We start from the raw sequence: 18,561 nt of genomic DNA, 5'->3' as shown, positions 1-18,561 counted from the left end.
AAAATCCACAAAACTCATTAATTTTTAATGTAGTGTTTTGTACCTTTAATTAAGCAATGATAAACATGTTAAATTTAATATGAAAGGAACACAGGTACACGTGGTTCAGTGAACAATGAGCAGAACACATTTTCTGCATAAATCGTTCTTCTATAAATCTTATACGAAAACTCTCTGTACTGTCAGAACATGCCCATTTCTCTTACTAACGTTTTTATAATGACTCTCCTGAAAACATTTCTTAGAAATCGTGGCGCTAATTATAAGTTTATGGCGCGGTCATTAAGTGGATGATGGATCACTTGGTTAATTCGGGTTCATTTAATCTTTTGTATGTCCAAGATCGCCGTCATGACATAAATTCAAGGGCACTTAGTTTCCTGTCGTCTGCAAACGGAAAATTTGAATTACAAGCTTTCTAAATTACACTTAATAAATGATTGATTCATAAAAAGAGTCATAATTGTACCATTCTACCAGGAGTTTTATTTAAAACACGTATATTTGCATATATTGTGGGATTACTTGCTATAACAGGACATCCTAACGTAAAAAGAAAACTTATTTTGTAAGAATAATAAATATTAATTCCCCTTCCCAGCATTTTAAGTAAAAATAAGTAGAACAAACATTAATACAAATATATATGCTAGCTTTAGGACCCGGTGCTGCTTGGCGTGTTTCATTTACTACTTCTGCTTGTCGTGCTGCCTAATATAGATTACTGAGCTGAACGTGAGGAGAAAGTAACTGGAATGAGAATATACTGAATGAAAGACAATTGAAATATCCTGTAAGGTTCACGGTAAGCGTGATCACATATAAAGGATTTCGCGCTTTTGTCGTTCATGCGCGCTCGTCCACGGTAACCTCGCGCGCTCCCTGCACCCTCGCTTAGCCCTCACTGAACACTAGTTGACATCTACTCGCTGTTTCTTCGGCTCAACTTTCCTGTATTTTTTCATCCTCGAGAGCAGTGCACGGTGGCAAGTCCCCCATTTCAGGTAAGCTTCGTATGAAACATCATCATTTCGCTTACCTTGATAAATACATTAGGGCCGCAGTCTATTAACACATTACGGATTTTCCCCCCCATGCAACAGATGCGAGGTTACAACAGCCACTTGGAATCAGTATTAATAAATTTTTTCTGAAAGACATCGCTTGTGGAAAACAAGATCCGCTAAAGTTATTGTAAATCCGCCACGTCATCGTTAACGGAACAAATACTGGCTGCTGTGTATAGACAAGAAGACATAAATATAATGAAAGTTATATTTCTGAACAACTTAATCGATTTGAATTTTTTCCCCTCTTTTTTTTGGTGTGACTCTCAGCCATGAGGGAGCTGGTGAACAATGCTCATGGATTACTCATCTGGTTTAGTTTGACGGTGCTTTGCCTTTGGCAGATGGGGTAAGTGTCATTACCTTCTTATTTTAATGAATGTATTATAAGTAGCCCAGGCAGTGAGCGGTAGTGGCGACACCGATGAAAGACATCAGATCCAGTGCATGTTCATCAGCCTCCACGATTCACCATAATGAGTCTGTGCCACCTTAATGCCTGCACATTAAAGAAAAACGTGAACGCAAAGTGTGGACAACGGCTATTCTCAGCCCAGTGCACAACTGCGTAGATATGGAGCAAAGAGCTCCATTACATGGTCATATTTCAATCAATTCACTTTTAATGCAATTAAAACATTTATATGTGGTCACATACAGTAAACAACTGACTCTAGTTAGATTGTCAGCACTTTTCATTTTAAAACATTTTGAATTACTAATTGAAACTAGTAATAATGTGTCAACAGCTTACTTTAATAGAAATATTTATGATTTATGAATGGGAAGTTAACTATTCTATTTTGAATATTTTATGTTAAATGATAATTATTTGTGTTGTTGATAACTGTATAGGATTGAGCAAGAGTCACCCCATACAATATTAATTAACATTTAATATTTTCAGTGTTTTACCTTCCAAGTCCCGGGGGTTGGGTCCACAAAGCAAGATTTTTCAGCTGAATGATGCTGAAATTATTTTAAGATAATGTATGACGGGGGGTTTCACAAAGCAAGATTTCTCAGTTAGAGAAACTGTAATAGCTGCCATTACAGTAGGTGTTCTCTATCGCTGAAAATGGAAGATTGTGGCTGACGTTATCAGAAAGTCTCAAAAGAAAGCGAATCTCCTACAAGAAGAATGTAAATTCACCAGACTACATGCTTAGTGGCCTCTTAACTAGGTGCATCTATAAGACCCACTTCTGCGCCCAGAATTGCATAATGAGTTGTGTGTTTAAGGATGCTATTATGTTCACCACTGTTGTTCTTAGTTTCTTATTTTTACACTAGTGGCCTTCCTGTTGGCTTTAACAAGACTGGCCACTCTCCTCTGACCTCTCTGCTTAAAAAGGTTTTTATGAACACAGAATTGCAATTTAATAGATGCTCTGTGTTTCTCTCACTGTTCTCTATATACTAGGTAGTACATGATAATTTCAGGAAGGAGGCTGTTTCTGAGATTTGGGAATGTTTGGCACCAATAATCATAAAAATTTTAATTCTGAATATAGGAATATTTTATGTCTGGCGATATGCAAAAGAATAATTGCACTACCTAGACAAAAGGCTGCATTTTATATCAAGCCGGACGATGTGCCATGTGCCCGTGGCGGGAACCGCGTCAAGTGGTTCATACCAAGACGGACAATCTACCACGTGTCTGTGGCGGGAACCGGGTCGCATGGTTCATACCAAGACGGACAATGTACCACGTGCCCGTGGCGGGAACCGCGTCAAGTGGTTCATACCAAGACGGACAATGTACCACGTGTCTGTGGCGGGAACCAGGTTGTGTGGTTCATACCAAGACGGACAATGTACCACGTGCCCGTGGCGGGAACCGCGTTGAGTGGTTCATACCAAGACAGACAATGTACCACGTGTCTGTGGCGGGAACCGCGTCGAGTGGTTCATACCAAGATGGGTGATGCACCACGTGCCCGTGGCGGGAACCGCGTCGAGTGGTTCATACCAAGATGGACGATGTACCATGTGCCTGTGGTGGGAACCGGGTCGAGTGGTTTATACCAAGCCGTGTGATGCACCACGTGCCCATGGTGGGAACTGCATCGAGTGGTTCATACCAAGACAGACAATATACCACGTGTCTGTGGCGGGAACCGCGTCGAGTGGTTCATACCAATATGGGTGATGCACCACGTGCCCGTGGCGGGAACCGCGTCGAGTGGTTCATACCAAGGCGATTGATGCACCACGTGCCCGTGGCGGGAACCGCGTCGAGTGGTTCATACCAAGATGGATGATGCACCACGTGCCCGTGGCGGGAACCGCGTCGAGTGGTTCATACCAAGACGGACGATGTACCACGTGCCCGTGGCGGGAACCGCGTCGAGTGGTTCATACCAAGACGGACGATGTACCACGTGCCCGTGGCGGGAACCGCGTCGAGTGGTTCATACCAAGACGGACGATGTACCACGTGCCCGTGGCGGGAACCGCGTCGAGTGGTTCATACCAAGACGGACGATGTACCACGTGCCCGTGGCGGGAACCGCGTCGAGTGGTTCATACCAAGACGGACGATGTACCACGTGCCCGTGGCGGGAACTGCGTGGAGTGGTTCATACCAAGCCGGGCGATGCACCACGTGCCCGTGGCTGGAACCGCGTCGAGTGGTTCATACCAAGATGGACGATGTACCACGTGCCCGTGGCGGGAACCACGTCGAGTGGTTCATACCAAGATGGACGATGTACCACGTGCCCGTGGCGGGAACCACGTCGAGTGGTTCATATGAAGCCGGGTGATGCACCACGTGCCCGTTGCGGGAACCTCGTCGAGTGGTTCATACCAAGATGGACGATGTACCACGTGCCCGTGGCGGGAACCGCGTCGAGTGGTTCATACCAAGCCGGGTGATGCACCACGTGCCTGTGGCGGGAACCGCGTCGAGTGGTTCATACCAAGACGGACAATGTACCACGTGCCCGTGGCGGGAACCGCGTCGAGTGGTTCATAACAAGCCGGGTGATGCACCACGTGTCTGTGGTGGGAACCCGGTCACATGTACCATTGGGAAACCGGGTCATGTACCACGTGTCTATGGTGGGAACTGGGTTGCGTGGTTCATACCAAGCCGGGTGATGCATCATGTGTCTGTGGCGGGAACCAGGTCACGTGGTTCATACCAAGCCGGACAATGTGCCCGTGGCGGGAACCGCGTCGCATGGTTCATGCCAAGCCGATTGATGTACCACGTGTCATGGTATCTAGTGGAGGGTAAGATTCTTTTCCCCAGAGATACGCACATTTACATTTTTTCAATTCTGTTATGTGCGCGTGCAGCTCCAAAGCAGATGACAGCACAACTGACGCATTTAAAAACAACATCACCCTCTTCACGAAAATCCTCGACAGCCTCCTGGATGGTTACGATAATCGGCTTAGGCCTGGACTGGGAGGTGAGACCGTTATATTGCCGATTATTGCATAATAGGTAATATGACAATGTTTTGGTGAAATTTATAGTGTCAGCATTTAGAATACTGAGTGAAAGCCTGATGAATGCTAGTCTTTGAAAAAAGCTGTAGCAAAGTAAAATCCACTAGAAATGACAACCAATGAAAATCTCTCTGACATGACACATGATCACGATGTTAGTGGTTTGCTCTGCTATAGACATTTCTGTGGGCTTAGATCCAAGCATAGGCGTATTAGGCAGCTGCCTAGGGTCCAGCCAGCTCTAGGGGGAACAGAGAGTGTCGGGGGGGGGGTCTACTCTGTGTGTATGTGTGTATGTATATACACACATTAATGGACAAAATACTTCAGAAATGACTGCATTAATATTGGCACTAATTGTTATAATCAATAATAGAATGTTATAAATATCCTACACTGGGTGATTAAATAAGTAACTAGAGTAATAGTTGAACAAAGTTCTGCAGTCTCGAACAGTTGAAAGTGTTTTGTGTGTGTGTGTGTGTGTATCCTGTATGATATTTTTACCGTGTGTGTGTGATATTTTATTGATATATATTTTTAAAAAGCAGTATTATGTCTGTTGTTTTCCAAAAAAACTTGCACAGTGGGGTTGGGGGTTGGCACAATATAGGCTGAACCTACCCAGCATCCTCTCCCCCCAGTACCCCCACCCATCCTGGGTATGTTTTGCTGAAGGATAGTTGCTAACAATGTTAGTGATGTTCATAGTTGGAACCATGCAGCTAAACGGTCTGACTGATGAGAGCTTTTTGGATCTGCACCCTCGGTTTTCTCTCATCCGCCTCTCAGAAATCAGTATGACGTAAGGTGTGTGTCTCTCTCTCTCTAATGTCTGTCCTATCTGCACTAGATGTACACATATTGGCTTAATTGTTTTTAAAATGACTTCCCATTCAATCTCAATATAGTCGCTGTGTAAACGAAAGTTAGCCCACCCCTTAGCTGCATCGTTTTACATACAGTGCTACCTCGGTATACGTCCGCTTTGGAATAAGTGCAACTTGGTATACGTCCTGTTTGGACGTGAAAAATTTTGCTTGGTATACAAACTTTGTTTGGAATACGACTCACGTGCTAGAAGTTGTATGGGTCAAAATGAATCAAGACACCGCGTGCTACCCTTGTTTACCTCTCTCGAGACAAAGTCACGACTGCCCACAAGCATCAGTTCTTATGGGAAAAATTTATTTGGTATACATCCTGATTGATATAACTCCAAGGATCTGGAACGGATTAAGGATATATACCGAGGTGCCTCTGTAATACGTTACACATAACCAAATACAGTTATGTTTTGTGAGCGTGTTGTGTGTTAGAGCATTGTGTGTTCACAATGCAATACATCAAGTTTTCACAATATTTATGTGTTAAAAATATACAATATAGCCAAATATTACTTATATTGGACAGTGGAAGTTGGTAATATGTTGGTGATGCCATGAGTTGGGCCAGCAGACACAAAGCAGTGCCGACAAAACTTACTTCTGCTCAATGTTGTCTGTATTACAAAATATTTCCATACATCGGAAGACGAATGTGTTTTCGTCACCAGTTTTCGTTAACTTTTCTCCTTTTCACTTATTTTTATAAAATTTTTTACAAACACGTCAAAAGATCTGTGGGTGAGACCTACAGCATGGATACTTTCCTGACAGTGGAGATACCATGATCAAGTAGGTGGTTCACCCAGGGTGAGGCCCAGCCATTGCACTGCGGCTGTGCTGAGCCCTGCCAATTCCCCAACTGTGGGAATCTCCACTGCATAATTTCTGATAGTGGGGGACTGCGTTCACGCTCTCCCCTGATTTTTTTTTTTTGTTTTTGTGGGCAGTGGTGTCTTAATGGTTAGGAAAGCGCACTTGTAATTGAAAGGTTGCAGAGTCGAATCCCTGACCAGCAAGGTACCCTGAGGTACCCTGAAAGAGATACCGCCCACCAGCACTGCTCCCCAGGTGCTGAATTAGCTGCCCCCTGCTATGTCATGGTGTTACATATGGGTTAAATGGTATGTGCTGTTGTGTGTCAACAATGACCACTGATCACCTAATTCTAATTCTCTAATTCTGGATGAGAATCATTATGTCTCGGAGAGGGCATGCAGTGGTCATGCGAAAACTTGTTAAGCTTTGTTTCCTATGACATTTTAGCACAACCTATTGCTGGTTTGAACGCAGCAGACTCTTGCAGTCCTTGCGATGTGATGATCGCATGGGCGTGGAATGCCTTGTCAATATTAATAGTGCACATCGTGCAAGCCTGGTGGCACAGTGGTGCAGTAGGTATTGCTGTCAACATACAGTGCCACTTTTTGCATGTGAAGTTTGCATGTTCACCCTGCGTGTGAGTGGCTTTTTGGCGGATTCTTCAGTTTCCTTCCACTGTCCAAAAACATGCATCTTAAAAGTAAATTGGAGTGCCTAAATTTCCAGCATGTGTAACTGAGTGTAAACCAATTGCAATGCATATAATCCATCCATCCATTTTCCAAACTGCTTATTCTACTGGGTTGCGGGGGGTCCAGATCCTATCCCAGAAGCAATGGGCATGAGGCAGGGAACAACCCAGGATGGGGGGCCAGCCCATCGCAGGGCACACTCACAGTAAATTCACAGTAAAATCGATTCGTTTGGTGGATGAGATTTTAGGTGTCTTACATGGCTAATTAAAGCAAACATTAAACATTAACATCTTCCTTGCAGTGAAGCACAAAACAAAGAACTGACTAACTGCACATTGCACAAATATTTGAGGGATATTAGAGATTTTGGGGCGGAAGCAATGGCGCCAGAGAGTTTGAGATTGGGACATGGGGATGCGACTTAAATATACAATTGTATTTAATTTATTATGGAGTGGATGAATGAAACAAAGTTAAATACCCCCGCCCTCCGGAGGTCCCTACACTCCAGAGCAGGACATCAGTGGTTTCATGCTTCTGTTTGTGCATAAGGCTCAGGCGTGTCTGAGTGAGACAAGGTTGAAAATGGGTAATGGCAGAGTCTCTGTGTTTCCATAGTTTCCCAGCGAGGCTTTGGTGCCATGGCAACACACTCTTTCTTTCGCATACTATATACTTCATTTTAGGTGGAGTATTTAGGTGGAATTTCCCTTATTGTGTTAATGTGTGTACCATTTGTTGCATTCTTATTTGTCATCCACCTTATCCAGAGTGTACAGGCTTTGCTTTCGAAGACTCTGTGAAACGGTGTACAGTAAATTCATGAAATATATATTAGAAAAATACTTTCCCTATCTGTATATCCAGGGTACATTATTTAACCTTTATAACAGAACGACATACTCAAAAATAACACAGGCCCTGAGATAATGCACTGCTTTCAAGAGATAACACAACATTCTCCAACCTGCAGAAATATTTCCATCAAAGGAAATTTGTTGGTGTCCAGACCAGGGATTATTTACTGAAAGTATATTTTTAGTGTGTAGATAAAGGGCTCTTTTCATTTTCATTTAATCTGTGGGCGTTTTTGTTGAGGCAGTACCTCCTGGTGCTTGTCTCTGTAACAACAACAATAATAATAATGAATGACAACAAACAGTGGCACGGAAAAATCGTATACAGATCTGTACATTCATTTTGATTTGTCAATATACTGTTCACAACAAATTAAATAAGTAGATAAATAAATGATGCAAATAATTAGGTGCAACGAAAACTGTATAAAGTTTGGGCACAGCTAGTAGTTCCCATTTTCCTCTCTGAGTTTCAAGACGGTATATAAGAATAACTTTTATAGGATCATTCATTAACCAGCTATGGTGAATGAGTGGAGAAGCCCGCAAATTCAAGGTTGCAGCTGTACGTATAAACAGTCCCTGGTGACATATTATGCTGACTGGAAATGTACAGCTCTGCTCCGAATCCAATAAAGGAATAAATGTGATGTATGGATAGAAAGTTCATTGGCTTCTGAAGATTAACAGTAATAATTTCACGAGCAGCGCTTGCTTAAAGTTAGCTTTTGCTGACTCCTGCAGATCACAGGTAATTCTTCTAACAGGGCTGATGTTGTTTATTGGCATTAGAAGCTATTGTCAGAGTCGATGGAGGTTGGCCAGCACATTTATTACCGTTTATTGGAAGTGTTATTTTAAAGAAAATGATTTCATCACAGTTAGCTTGAGGTAAAGGAGTCATCGGTGCCGTAATTAACGTCTGGCTGTTCAGTTAATACATTTTGGTATAATTTCATAACGGCTCGCAATCTGCTGATTCCATGTGCTTTTCTGACCTCTCCTGTTTTTTTAATGGTTGTGTAGCGCAGTGATCATCATCCAAAACAAGGGTCCAGCACACCAGCTTGCCTGTGACAAATGACCTATTCTACAAACTCATTGTAGGAGATTGCATGGGCCATGTTGATTGATTGTTGTAGTGCTGCATCCAAAATGTTTGTGATATGTGATTGAGTTTGCTCTTCTTTTTATAAATGTTCGAGAGCCTAGTTGGTCTTGCACTTTGGGGCTGATAGAATCATCATGCGATGGCCTCCTTCACGTTGTCATCGACATTTTCCTGTGTGTGAGACCTATGATTTATTTCAATTATCCATCCATGAACCTACCGTCCATGACACTTATATAGCACATGATGCCACCAACACACTAGGAGAGCAAGTTTCCTTATTCATATATTTTACATGGGGCAATTTCAAACTCCAATCCTGGTGGGTGTTTCACAAAGTAGGATTTCTCAGTTAGCTGGGTTATTTTAAGGTAGAAGTATTGATCATCCAATGAGTTTAGGTCAGGAGCATTCCTATTGGACAATCATGAATTATAGCTTAAGTTAACCCAGCTAACTGAGAGATCCTGCTGTGTGGAACACCCCCTGGAAGACTACAGTGTGTAGCCTTTATTTTCTAATCTTGAAATTAACTTTGATTTAATATGCATGATCACATGGATATTCAGCAAGTAAAAGTAAGTTAAAGGATGGGATTTGTATGCGACCACTTCCAAATAAATAGGCAATGAGTTTCACTTAGGCACTGAGTTCATGCTGTGTACTGATTGGTTGGTGTCCTGTTATCATGTATGTGTCATTAATGTTAATGTGAAACAGCTGGATGAGTCTTTCAATGAAGGAAACAGACCAATAAAAGCGCAAGAGGAACTGAATTATTTAGCCAAGCACAGGAGCCTGTCAGTTTTAAAGTAGTTTGTAAATCCTGAAGTAGCTCAAAGTGTCCACCCTGACATGGATTATCTGCTCACCCTACTTGCAATGCATTCATTCTGAGAAGGAGATGAAAGAACCTGACTGCTGAATCATTTTGTAGCTCTGCACTGAAAACAGTTATTTTAATCAGAGCCTGTATTATACAGGATTATGTTTAATAAGGGCTACAGGTGACCATTTCATCCAGCGTGTCCAATCCTCCCATTTATGCATAATGCATGTTTAAAAACACAAAATAGGTTCTTATACATGGTAAAGTATAAATATATGCAAGATTCCTTTTGTATCCCTGGATCGATGATTTAGAAATGAAGCAGCACATCCTAATGTATTCATGATATATTTAAATGTTACATTTATACTTTATCAGAATAATGTTCCATGAATTATGCTAAAGGGCAGTTCCTTGTTTTCTGGGAACATTGGCCTTTTGAGAGTTTTGTTTATTCTAGCTTAAAATGTAGGTCAGCTTTCTGGGAACGTGTTGGGAGCTGTGTGTATTAGTTAGGCTTGCCACTGTGCGTGTTCTCATTAGGATGCTCTTATAAGCAGAGAGGGAAAATAATAGTGAAGAGCGTGCACTTTGAATGCATGGTGCTAAGCCAAAATGAATGCATTGTATGACTCACTTGTAGAACTGTTACTATGGAAGCACGGTTATGGGCTCTGATTTCGCTGTGAAACCCAAGAAGCTCCATGTTCTAAGCAGCTGTAAAAGTTGAACATCATATCATAGTTATTGTTAGTGCTATGAATCTCATGTTTTTTGTTGTTTGTGTCTTTTGTAGATCGTGTGACGGAAGTCAAGACTGACATTTATGTTACTAGTTTTGGTCCCGTTTCAGACGCAGATATGGTGAGTTTCAAAATTACGCCATGCTGTGTGTGTTAGGAGTAGTGTATCCACGGAAACCATCACCTTAATCCCTCTGATGTTTTTTTTTTCTGACAAAATGTTGTGTCTGGTAACTAAAGATATTCTCATCTAATGAACAGATAGGCTTTCAAGTTCTTGTGTTTTATTTTCTGTTCTCATTTATTTGTAGCTTTTATTCATTTAAAAGGGCAGAAAAATAAATCAATTCTTTATTGTTTGGTAGAAAAAGGACAGATATACTGTGCATTGTACACATGAGTGGTTTAAAGCACTTTTGATTTCTTTTATTGTTGTGATTTAGCAGGTGTTAAGTGTTTCTAATTGGTATTTAATTTCTCCTACCAAAATGTTTCCGACTGATTTTCTGCACATCTTATACTGAATGTTTTATCTTCAGCCAAAACTGAGTATTAGATTAAAAACCTGAACCTGGGTGAAGACAGAACCGAAAGATTTGATTAATGCTATTTCCTTAGTTGCACGATGTTCCTGTCTGAGAGGAGCCCTTTACACTCACAAATTACTCCATAATTAGTAGTGATGAATGCAGCCACATACATTCTGTAGTTATTGATTAATCTGGGTTTACAAGCATTAGGAATGTGAAGGCGAGTAGTTGGTCGTACTGTCACGAAATGTATGAATAACAAATGCATCCGAAACAAGGTATTCATTTCCTGGGAAATTGCATAGATATACATCTGTTTCTGTCTCCATTTTGTTTTTTTCTGCTGCCTTTTACAGGAGTCCGGGCAAACAATTGTTACCAGCCAGCCAAAATGAACACATTCATTAACAGAATTAATGGTTCATGCCCACGCCATAAGCAGAATCCCAAACAGGGTGGAAGTACATCCTGGGATCAAAATAACTGATCCCGTAGCATGATGAATCAACAAGTCAAAAGACACATGGAAAACCAAAAACCCAGCCAATACTTCTATCCACCCTGAGAAAGAACCCATATCTTTATCCTGACTGAATAGAGGTTTCTTTATGCCAGAAACCCATTTGAGGGATATTAGGGATATTGAAGGAGGTTTACTCTGATGCATTGAATTTGTTTCTGTCCAGGAAAAAAAAACACTTAAAACACCATGTTCTACCTTCTCGGATGACTGATACCACCTTTTCCTTGGCAGAATCACAGTCAAAATAACTAAAATTGCATCTGAGCTCCGATGGTCTACATCCTTTTTTTTGTAGAACCACCATGGGAGTAGCATACACATTCGAGGACTAAGCCTTCCAACTGTGTGAAAGGCTGTTTACAAACCAATATCAGTATTATAATTTGCTAATAGATAGTTGATGAGTTAATGTAGCGCCAAGTCAGTGGTATCGGTAAATTTATAGCCATATGATATTGCTTTGTCTTAATAAACAGCTGTTGTAAAGCTATAATGTAAAGTACATAAGCCATATGAGTTTGGAGCTGGTTTTTGTTGGCTTGTCAACCATTAACACACTATATGGACAAAAGTATTGGGACACGTGGCCATTACACCTACAGGAACTTTAATGACATCCCATTCTAATCCATAGGCTTCTATATGGAGTTGGTCCCTCCATTGCAGCTATAACAGCTGTCACCCTTCTGGGAAAGCTGTCCACAAGATTTAGGAGTGTGTCAATTGTATATTTTCCCCATTCAAGCTAATGAGCATTTGTGAGGCCGCACACTGATGCTGGATATGCAGGCCTGGCTCTCGGTCTCTATTCTGGTTCATCTGTTACCCTGCTACCATTTGACCATTTTGAACATACAGACAGCTTGCTTAGCAAGCTAACTACAACACTAGCCAAAAGGCTTCTGTGCCCTTGCATGCGACAGAATGAACGAAATACTATGAGCCAACACCTCTGTCCACGGTGAAACTTGTCAGTCGTTTTCATTAATGTTATTGGTAGCAATAATGTTTTTATCCCATCTATTTGAGATGCTTACCAAACACCATGCAGACAAGCCTGGCTTCCAGGCGAGTGTGAAATGTCTGACTGCATGTCTGTCTGTCCAGTCAACGCTGCCTAAGCAAAAACTATGTATAAAGCTCTCATAGACTCCTAGTGAAGCATTCGTCGTCGAGCGAATAAGCTTTCAGCTATTCTCCATTTAGACAAAGCGTACAAGAATCGTCCATAGACTTCCTGAATCACTGTGTCAATGGCCATCTATGGGATGTATTTATCCTGGATTGAAAGTTAAAGTTAACGTATGTGTTGTCGAAAGCAAATCTTGTGAAATGATCAGCGCTGTGGTTCAGTTAGTAAGATAAATTAATTGCCGTTAAAGATGAATTAAGTTTAAAATAAATTAATTGCAGTTAAAATTTATTTACATTGGTACATTGATGAATTCAATTGTTTTGGCAATTTTATAGGGGAAGCTGAGCTTCCCATGTAGCCTTACAGCAATTGCTTGTCTTCTAAGCACCTACCATACACACAATCTGTCCATCTTCTGTATTGCTTTTTCCATTTGGGTTTGTGGGCAATGGAGCCTATTCCTGACTGATGGGAGCAAGGCAGGGACCAACCCAGGATGGGGCTCCAACCCATAGCAGGATGCGCATTCTAACGCATTCACGCAATACAGCCACCTTGGGAACCCCAGTCCAAAGTTGTATGTTATTGGACAATGGGCAGAAACTGGAAGATGTGGTGTAATGCCAGGCACACATGGGGGAGAATGTGCAAACTCCACACACAAAGCAGTTATCCACTCTGCCTCCCTCAATAGGCAATAGGTTCACAAAATAAAATTATACACAGCTATCAGAAATGTATTGTGAAAGATGCGCCTAAGCGATGGGGGTAGTCTTTGTTTTAGTGGCAGAATATCATTGGATACAGAAATTATGGAAAGTATATACAGCTAATTTAAGTAATGACACAAATAGGCTAGGCTACCCCAAGAGGCTAAAGGGCACATAGCTTATTGTGAAGTATGGCTAACCTCTCATCAAACCTGGTCTTCTTTTAACATGTAGTTGCATTGCGGTCATGCTGTTGCATCATTTAAGTGTGCTTTGCAGTACTGACATACTGCTTGAAAAATGGAGAAGGCAAATTTTAATTAATGCTTTTTTGAAAAGTCATTACAGTTCTAAGTTTGTCATGTTTTTCTTTTGTGGAACGGTTTCTACTTTGTTATACTGCTGTGTATCTCTGTTTTGTATAGTGTCCTTCTTATGGGGGAGCCATGAACGAGAGGAACCCCTAGATATTTAAACCTTGTTTGGTGACTCCGTGTTACTTCCTATACAATAATCTACCGTAATGTTATACAAGAAAAGCAATTCCAGAGATTCATTACTCTGAAGTGCAGTTGTCTCTACTTTAGATAATATGCAGATGTTATTGAGCCCCAGAGCCTTAAAATAACTTACAAACAGCAGGAGGCATAACCCCACCAGGTTTCGGTAATCATGCCATGGTAAGTGATCACAATCCCCGCTAATCTATTTGGTGACACCCATCCAGCATTTCTAGCCTTAATACTCATTAGGATAGTTTAGAGCAGTGTTTCTCAGCCTGGTCCTCAGGGACTTCCAGACGGTCCGCATATTTGCTCCCTCCCAGCTCGAACGTGGACTGTCTTCAGGTCCCCAAGGACTGAGTTGGAGAACACTGGTTTCGAAGGCCAGCTGGGTGGATTGAAGGAGGCAAGACAATTTAGGGGAAGGAGAAGCACCCTTATGAGAAGGATGTGCTGCATATTTGTTATTCTTTGCATTCAGCAGGTTATTAGCTTTGCTTTTTTATTTAGCGTACCTGAAAAGAATCTTTTTCCATTTTGTATTGATTTTAATAGAGCTTTTTGTCTACTTACAGCCTGTACTATAAATGTGTTTTGTCCATTTGGTGTCCTTTGCGATTTTTATAGACCCTTTAGACATTTAGTTTCTTGAGGGTATTTTCCTGAAATTCTCCTCAATTTCACAAGAAATTTCATGTTGTTGATAAACTAGCCAGCGTGTTTTGTGCAAGGTTGACACGGATGGGGCTGGATTGTTTGCCACAGTATTCAAACAGCTAACCCGATTCCCTCCGTTTGGGCTGAATTAATTGGGAGGGAGGCATTGGGCTCAGCAGTCTGAAGACTTCCATGTTTCATTTCCTTGTGTATCACAAAATTCAAAGAAACACTGAATGTCAGCGCCTTCTTCATTCCTTTTATTCCCTGTATGTGTGACTATGTGAGCTAAAAGATGTGTCCAATTGTAAGATGAAATGAGCATAAATGTGGAAAATTGGGCATTTGGCATGTACTTTCATGTAAATTTTTCGCAGTTTGTAATAATTGTAAGTTTCCAAGATATGAAGGGATCTCTCTTCTCCAGGATATGTTCCACAGCTAAAAGGCTTATTCTGTCAATCCAAGAAACAGGCATTATCTACTATAATGTGACTTCACAGAGCCCAAGGGTATCGTTTTCCTGAATATGTTACAGGAGCGTTTGGCAGTGGAAGTGGCCTCTTTATCCGCCTGTTTCTCGTTCCCTGTTCTTCACTTTTTTCAAATAAATGTTCTTTCTCTCTCACCCCACTGAAAGATCCCAAACCATAATTCTCATAGTAGTAGGTCTTTCTGTGAGCTTGCAGCCTCTTTGTTTTTGGGTTTAGGCCCCGGCTCTGCCTTCCACTATGTTTGCATTTTTTGTGTTTGTTGTTCCCCACTTCGTTCTTAAATCTGTATCCACCCCTCTCCCCAAAAATTGCATTTTTTATATTCCAACTCCAAAAATCGTAAATCTTCGAAATTGTGTGAATTGCTTTTCCACCACACCAGGTACCGTACTTTCGGTACTTCCATAAAATACCAAAAGTATGGTACTTCTTGGGGGTGGCATGGTGGTGCAGTGGTTAGCACTGTCGCCTCACACCTCTGGGACCCGGGTTCGAGTCTCCGCCTGGGTCACATGTGTGTGGAGTTTGCATGTTCTCCCCATGTCGTCGTGGGGTTTACTCCGGTTTCCCCCCACAGTCCAAAAACATGCTGAGTTGGAGTTACGAAATTGCCCGTAGGTGTGCATGTGTGAGTGACTGGTGTGTGAGTGTGCCCTGCCCCCCCCATCCTGGGTTGGTCCCTGCTATATCATGACATCACATAAAGTATGGGTTAAATGCAGAAGACATATTTTGTTGTTGCACACTGTGTGCTGTGGTGTGTCAACAATGACCACTGATCTCTAAATTCTAAATCTGTTTTATAATTGTTGTGTTAACAACGCAAACGGAATGACAAGCCGCTTCAGTCTGAAACCGTGCATTTTACTTTTCATTTCAAATAAAACACTGGGGGGTTTCCTCCAGGTACTCCGGTTTCCCCCCACAGTCCAAAAACATGCTGAGGCTAATTGGACTTGCTAAATTGCCCGTAGGAATGCATGTGTGAATGAATGGTGTATGAATGTGCCCTGCGATGGGCTGGCCCCCCATCCTGGGTTGGTCCCTGCCTCTTGCCCATTGCTTCCGGGATAGGCTCCAGACTCCCCGTGACCCAGTAGGATAAGCAGTTTGGAAAATAATAATAATAATAAAATAATAATATAATTTTTGTGTGCTTATTTTAATTTCTTTTTCTTGTTTTAAGCACTTGTTACAGTGCTATGTAAATTAAGGTTTATTGGTTGAGATTTTTATATTAGCAAGAAATATTGAACAGTAAACTTTGGCACTATGATCTTTTTGCTATAATGCAACGTAAAAGTTGACACTTTTGTGATATACAAGTGAGGATCTGAGATCAGAGTCAACCAGTCCCTGGAGCACCCAAGGGTAGCGGTCTTAGTCAGGGGCCTAGCGGTGAATCAAGCCAACCTGGGGAAGTTGAACCAGCAACCTTCTGATCAAGTACTAATGTGCAGAGCCTCCAAAATACTGATAACGGTGAACATTCACATGCAATCAGCCATGTTAGGGTACGTTAAAACCACGTAGCTATTCTCCTTTCTGCAACTTTGAACCATTTTACTTGTAGATGATTACATATTCAGTTGAAGCTGCTTGAGTCTCATCTGCCACGTTGGGGCCTCCTTGTTCATCCACAAGCGATGTTGTCTGCTGTTTGTTTTTCTTACAGCTGAGGAGTACTCATCACTAGTTGTTATATTGGTGTTAAAACTGTGATCCAGCTACTGTGTTACCGGTGTGGATTTGCAGTGTTCATGCTGCAGTTCATATGTAGCATTTGTAATAGCTTTTGGATATTTTTATTTATTTATTTTTAATATTTATAAAAAAAAAAAATGTACGGTGGCCCAGACAGGTCAACGGAAATACAAAATCCAGAACAGAAATACAAAAGCTGCAACACGAATGAAAAAGCCTCAACGGAAATGGACCACAATGAAAATGAAGCAAAAACGTTACATCATTTATTACAGTAAAATCCCGTTATAGTGGACTCTCTTATAACGGAATATCGTTTATTACGGACAAGGTTCGCTGGTCCTGTCCGTGCGCCTTTAAGAACATGCAGAAAAAGTATCGGATATAGCGGACTTGCATATAACGGAATTTCGCTTTTAACGGACAAGCAATTTGGTCCCCAGGGCCGCTTTTAGCTGTGGTTTTGTTCGCTATAACGGACATGCAGGCTCCGCCGACAAGGCGCGTGGCGTGCCGGTGATATCCAGTGCATATACATAGTCGGGATTATTAATAGTCACGCATCTGGTAAAGTTGGATTACTACATGTACAATATAATAATCAATACCACAAGTGCGTCTGCTGGGGTGTGGCATGAGTAAATGGTCTGCTGTAGTTGTGTTCTGGGCAAACAGCAACTCTGGATATAACAGACTTTGGATTTAACAGACTGTTTTGCCAGGTCCCTTGTAGTCCGTTAAAACGGGATTTTACTGTATTCTGTTTTAAACGAAAGATCGGTCTGCTGGCCAGATGTGATAAGAATCATAAACGTGTCGTGAGTAAAGTAAAATATAGATAAAAGGCTGTGTCCCGTTTTGATCAATCGATCCCCCCAATAACTAACAAATCATTAACTAACGAAGCGACTTATTTATCCTCTGTGGTTTTGACTTATAAACTGGGACCAGGTTCCTTAACTTAGGTGTGAAAGTGCCTTAAATAGCGTAATGTTTTGATTTCACTTAGGCCACTAGATCCGGATCTGCTGGTAAGAACGGAGTTAGTTTAGCCGAGTTTAATTTTAAGGTTGAAACCGAGCTGCCACCCATCCTGTATTTTATCGGATAATTCAGTATTTAAAAACCAATGTGGGACACTATTTGTCCTGTATTCGTGGTTTGACCCCTTCCCCTCAAAAATTTTATACTTTATCGTGAATAAAGTCCAGTATTTATTCAGACTGAAAGTGGCAACAACCATAGGATGGAATGACCTACAAACACTAAAAGTTTTGCATTGCAAGTAAATATTAGCTAGCAACACTTCTGTTGAATAGTATTGTGAGCCAGGATACTTTACCAAACTAGACTCAAAATTGAAGAAGATTTATTTGTCACATGCATAGCTATTCACCGTAAACTATGCACTGAAATGTAACCCCGAATTACTCCTGAGACATGGTAATATGGTACATAAATTTTATTATTGTTCCTTCTCAGTTATGTTAAGTCAATAGAGGTGCTACTGTATACTTGGTATACACAAACAGATACATAAATGACAAGCAGTATGTACACAAGTATGTAATATGTACACAAATAATTCAAAATTTAAAGTGACATTGTGCTTTGCAAAACAGATGTGCAAATGGCAAATTAATTTCTTCCCTCATTCTAATTATGTCGTGGCCACGTTTTTCAAATACTTACTAGAAATGATTCGCTAATGTTTATAGTCTGTCATTACTGTGTTTATACTGTTGACGTTATTCATATCATACCTATGAGTATACCATACTGCTGCCATTTTTATTCATATCTGTTTAATCAATCCTTCTCGTATGCGCGGT

The 18,561-nt window shown here is 41.3% G+C and overlaps 1 protein-coding gene and 1 non-coding gene across 3 annotated transcripts in view; both read left to right on the top strand.

Moving 5' to 3' along the window:
• Nucleotides 1-799: 799 nt before the first annotated feature.
• Nucleotides 800-18,561, top strand: part of LOC125723172 (gamma-aminobutyric acid receptor subunit alpha-2-like) — a 76,497-nt gene continuing 58,735 nt past the window's right edge. Inside the window, exons 1-5 of one of the 2 annotated variants that reach the window (XM_048999576.1) lie at nucleotides 800-805; nucleotides 978-1,004; nucleotides 1,338-1,416; nucleotides 4,377-4,492; nucleotides 10,527-10,594. In XM_048999576.1, coding sequence (XP_048855533.1) covers nucleotides 1,340-1,416; nucleotides 4,377-4,492; nucleotides 10,527-10,594 — 261 coding nt within the window. In that variant the 5' untranslated portion in view covers nucleotides 800-805; nucleotides 978-1,004; nucleotides 1,338-1,339. Of the gene's footprint in view, nucleotides 806-867; nucleotides 1,005-1,337; nucleotides 1,417-4,376; nucleotides 4,493-10,526; nucleotides 10,595-18,561 lie in introns of those variants that run through there. The other variant, XM_048999577.1, reaches the window with a different exon arrangement.
• LOC125723252 (U1 spliceosomal RNA) lies at nucleotides 6,176-6,339 on the top strand. The gene has a single exon (XR_007386834.1). It is a non-coding gene; the product is annotated as a U1 spliceosomal RNA (small nuclear RNA).

The sequence above is a fragment of the Brienomyrus brachyistius genome, unplaced genomic scaffold, assembly GCF_023856365.1.
Source record: "Brienomyrus brachyistius isolate T26 unplaced genomic scaffold, BBRACH_0.4 scaffold46, whole genome shotgun sequence".
NCBI classification, from domain to species: domain Eukaryota; kingdom Metazoa; phylum Chordata; class Actinopteri; order Osteoglossiformes; family Mormyridae; genus Brienomyrus; species Brienomyrus brachyistius.
Note: the sequence above shows the minus strand (reverse complement) of the source record. Positions and strands in the feature narration are given on the sequence as shown.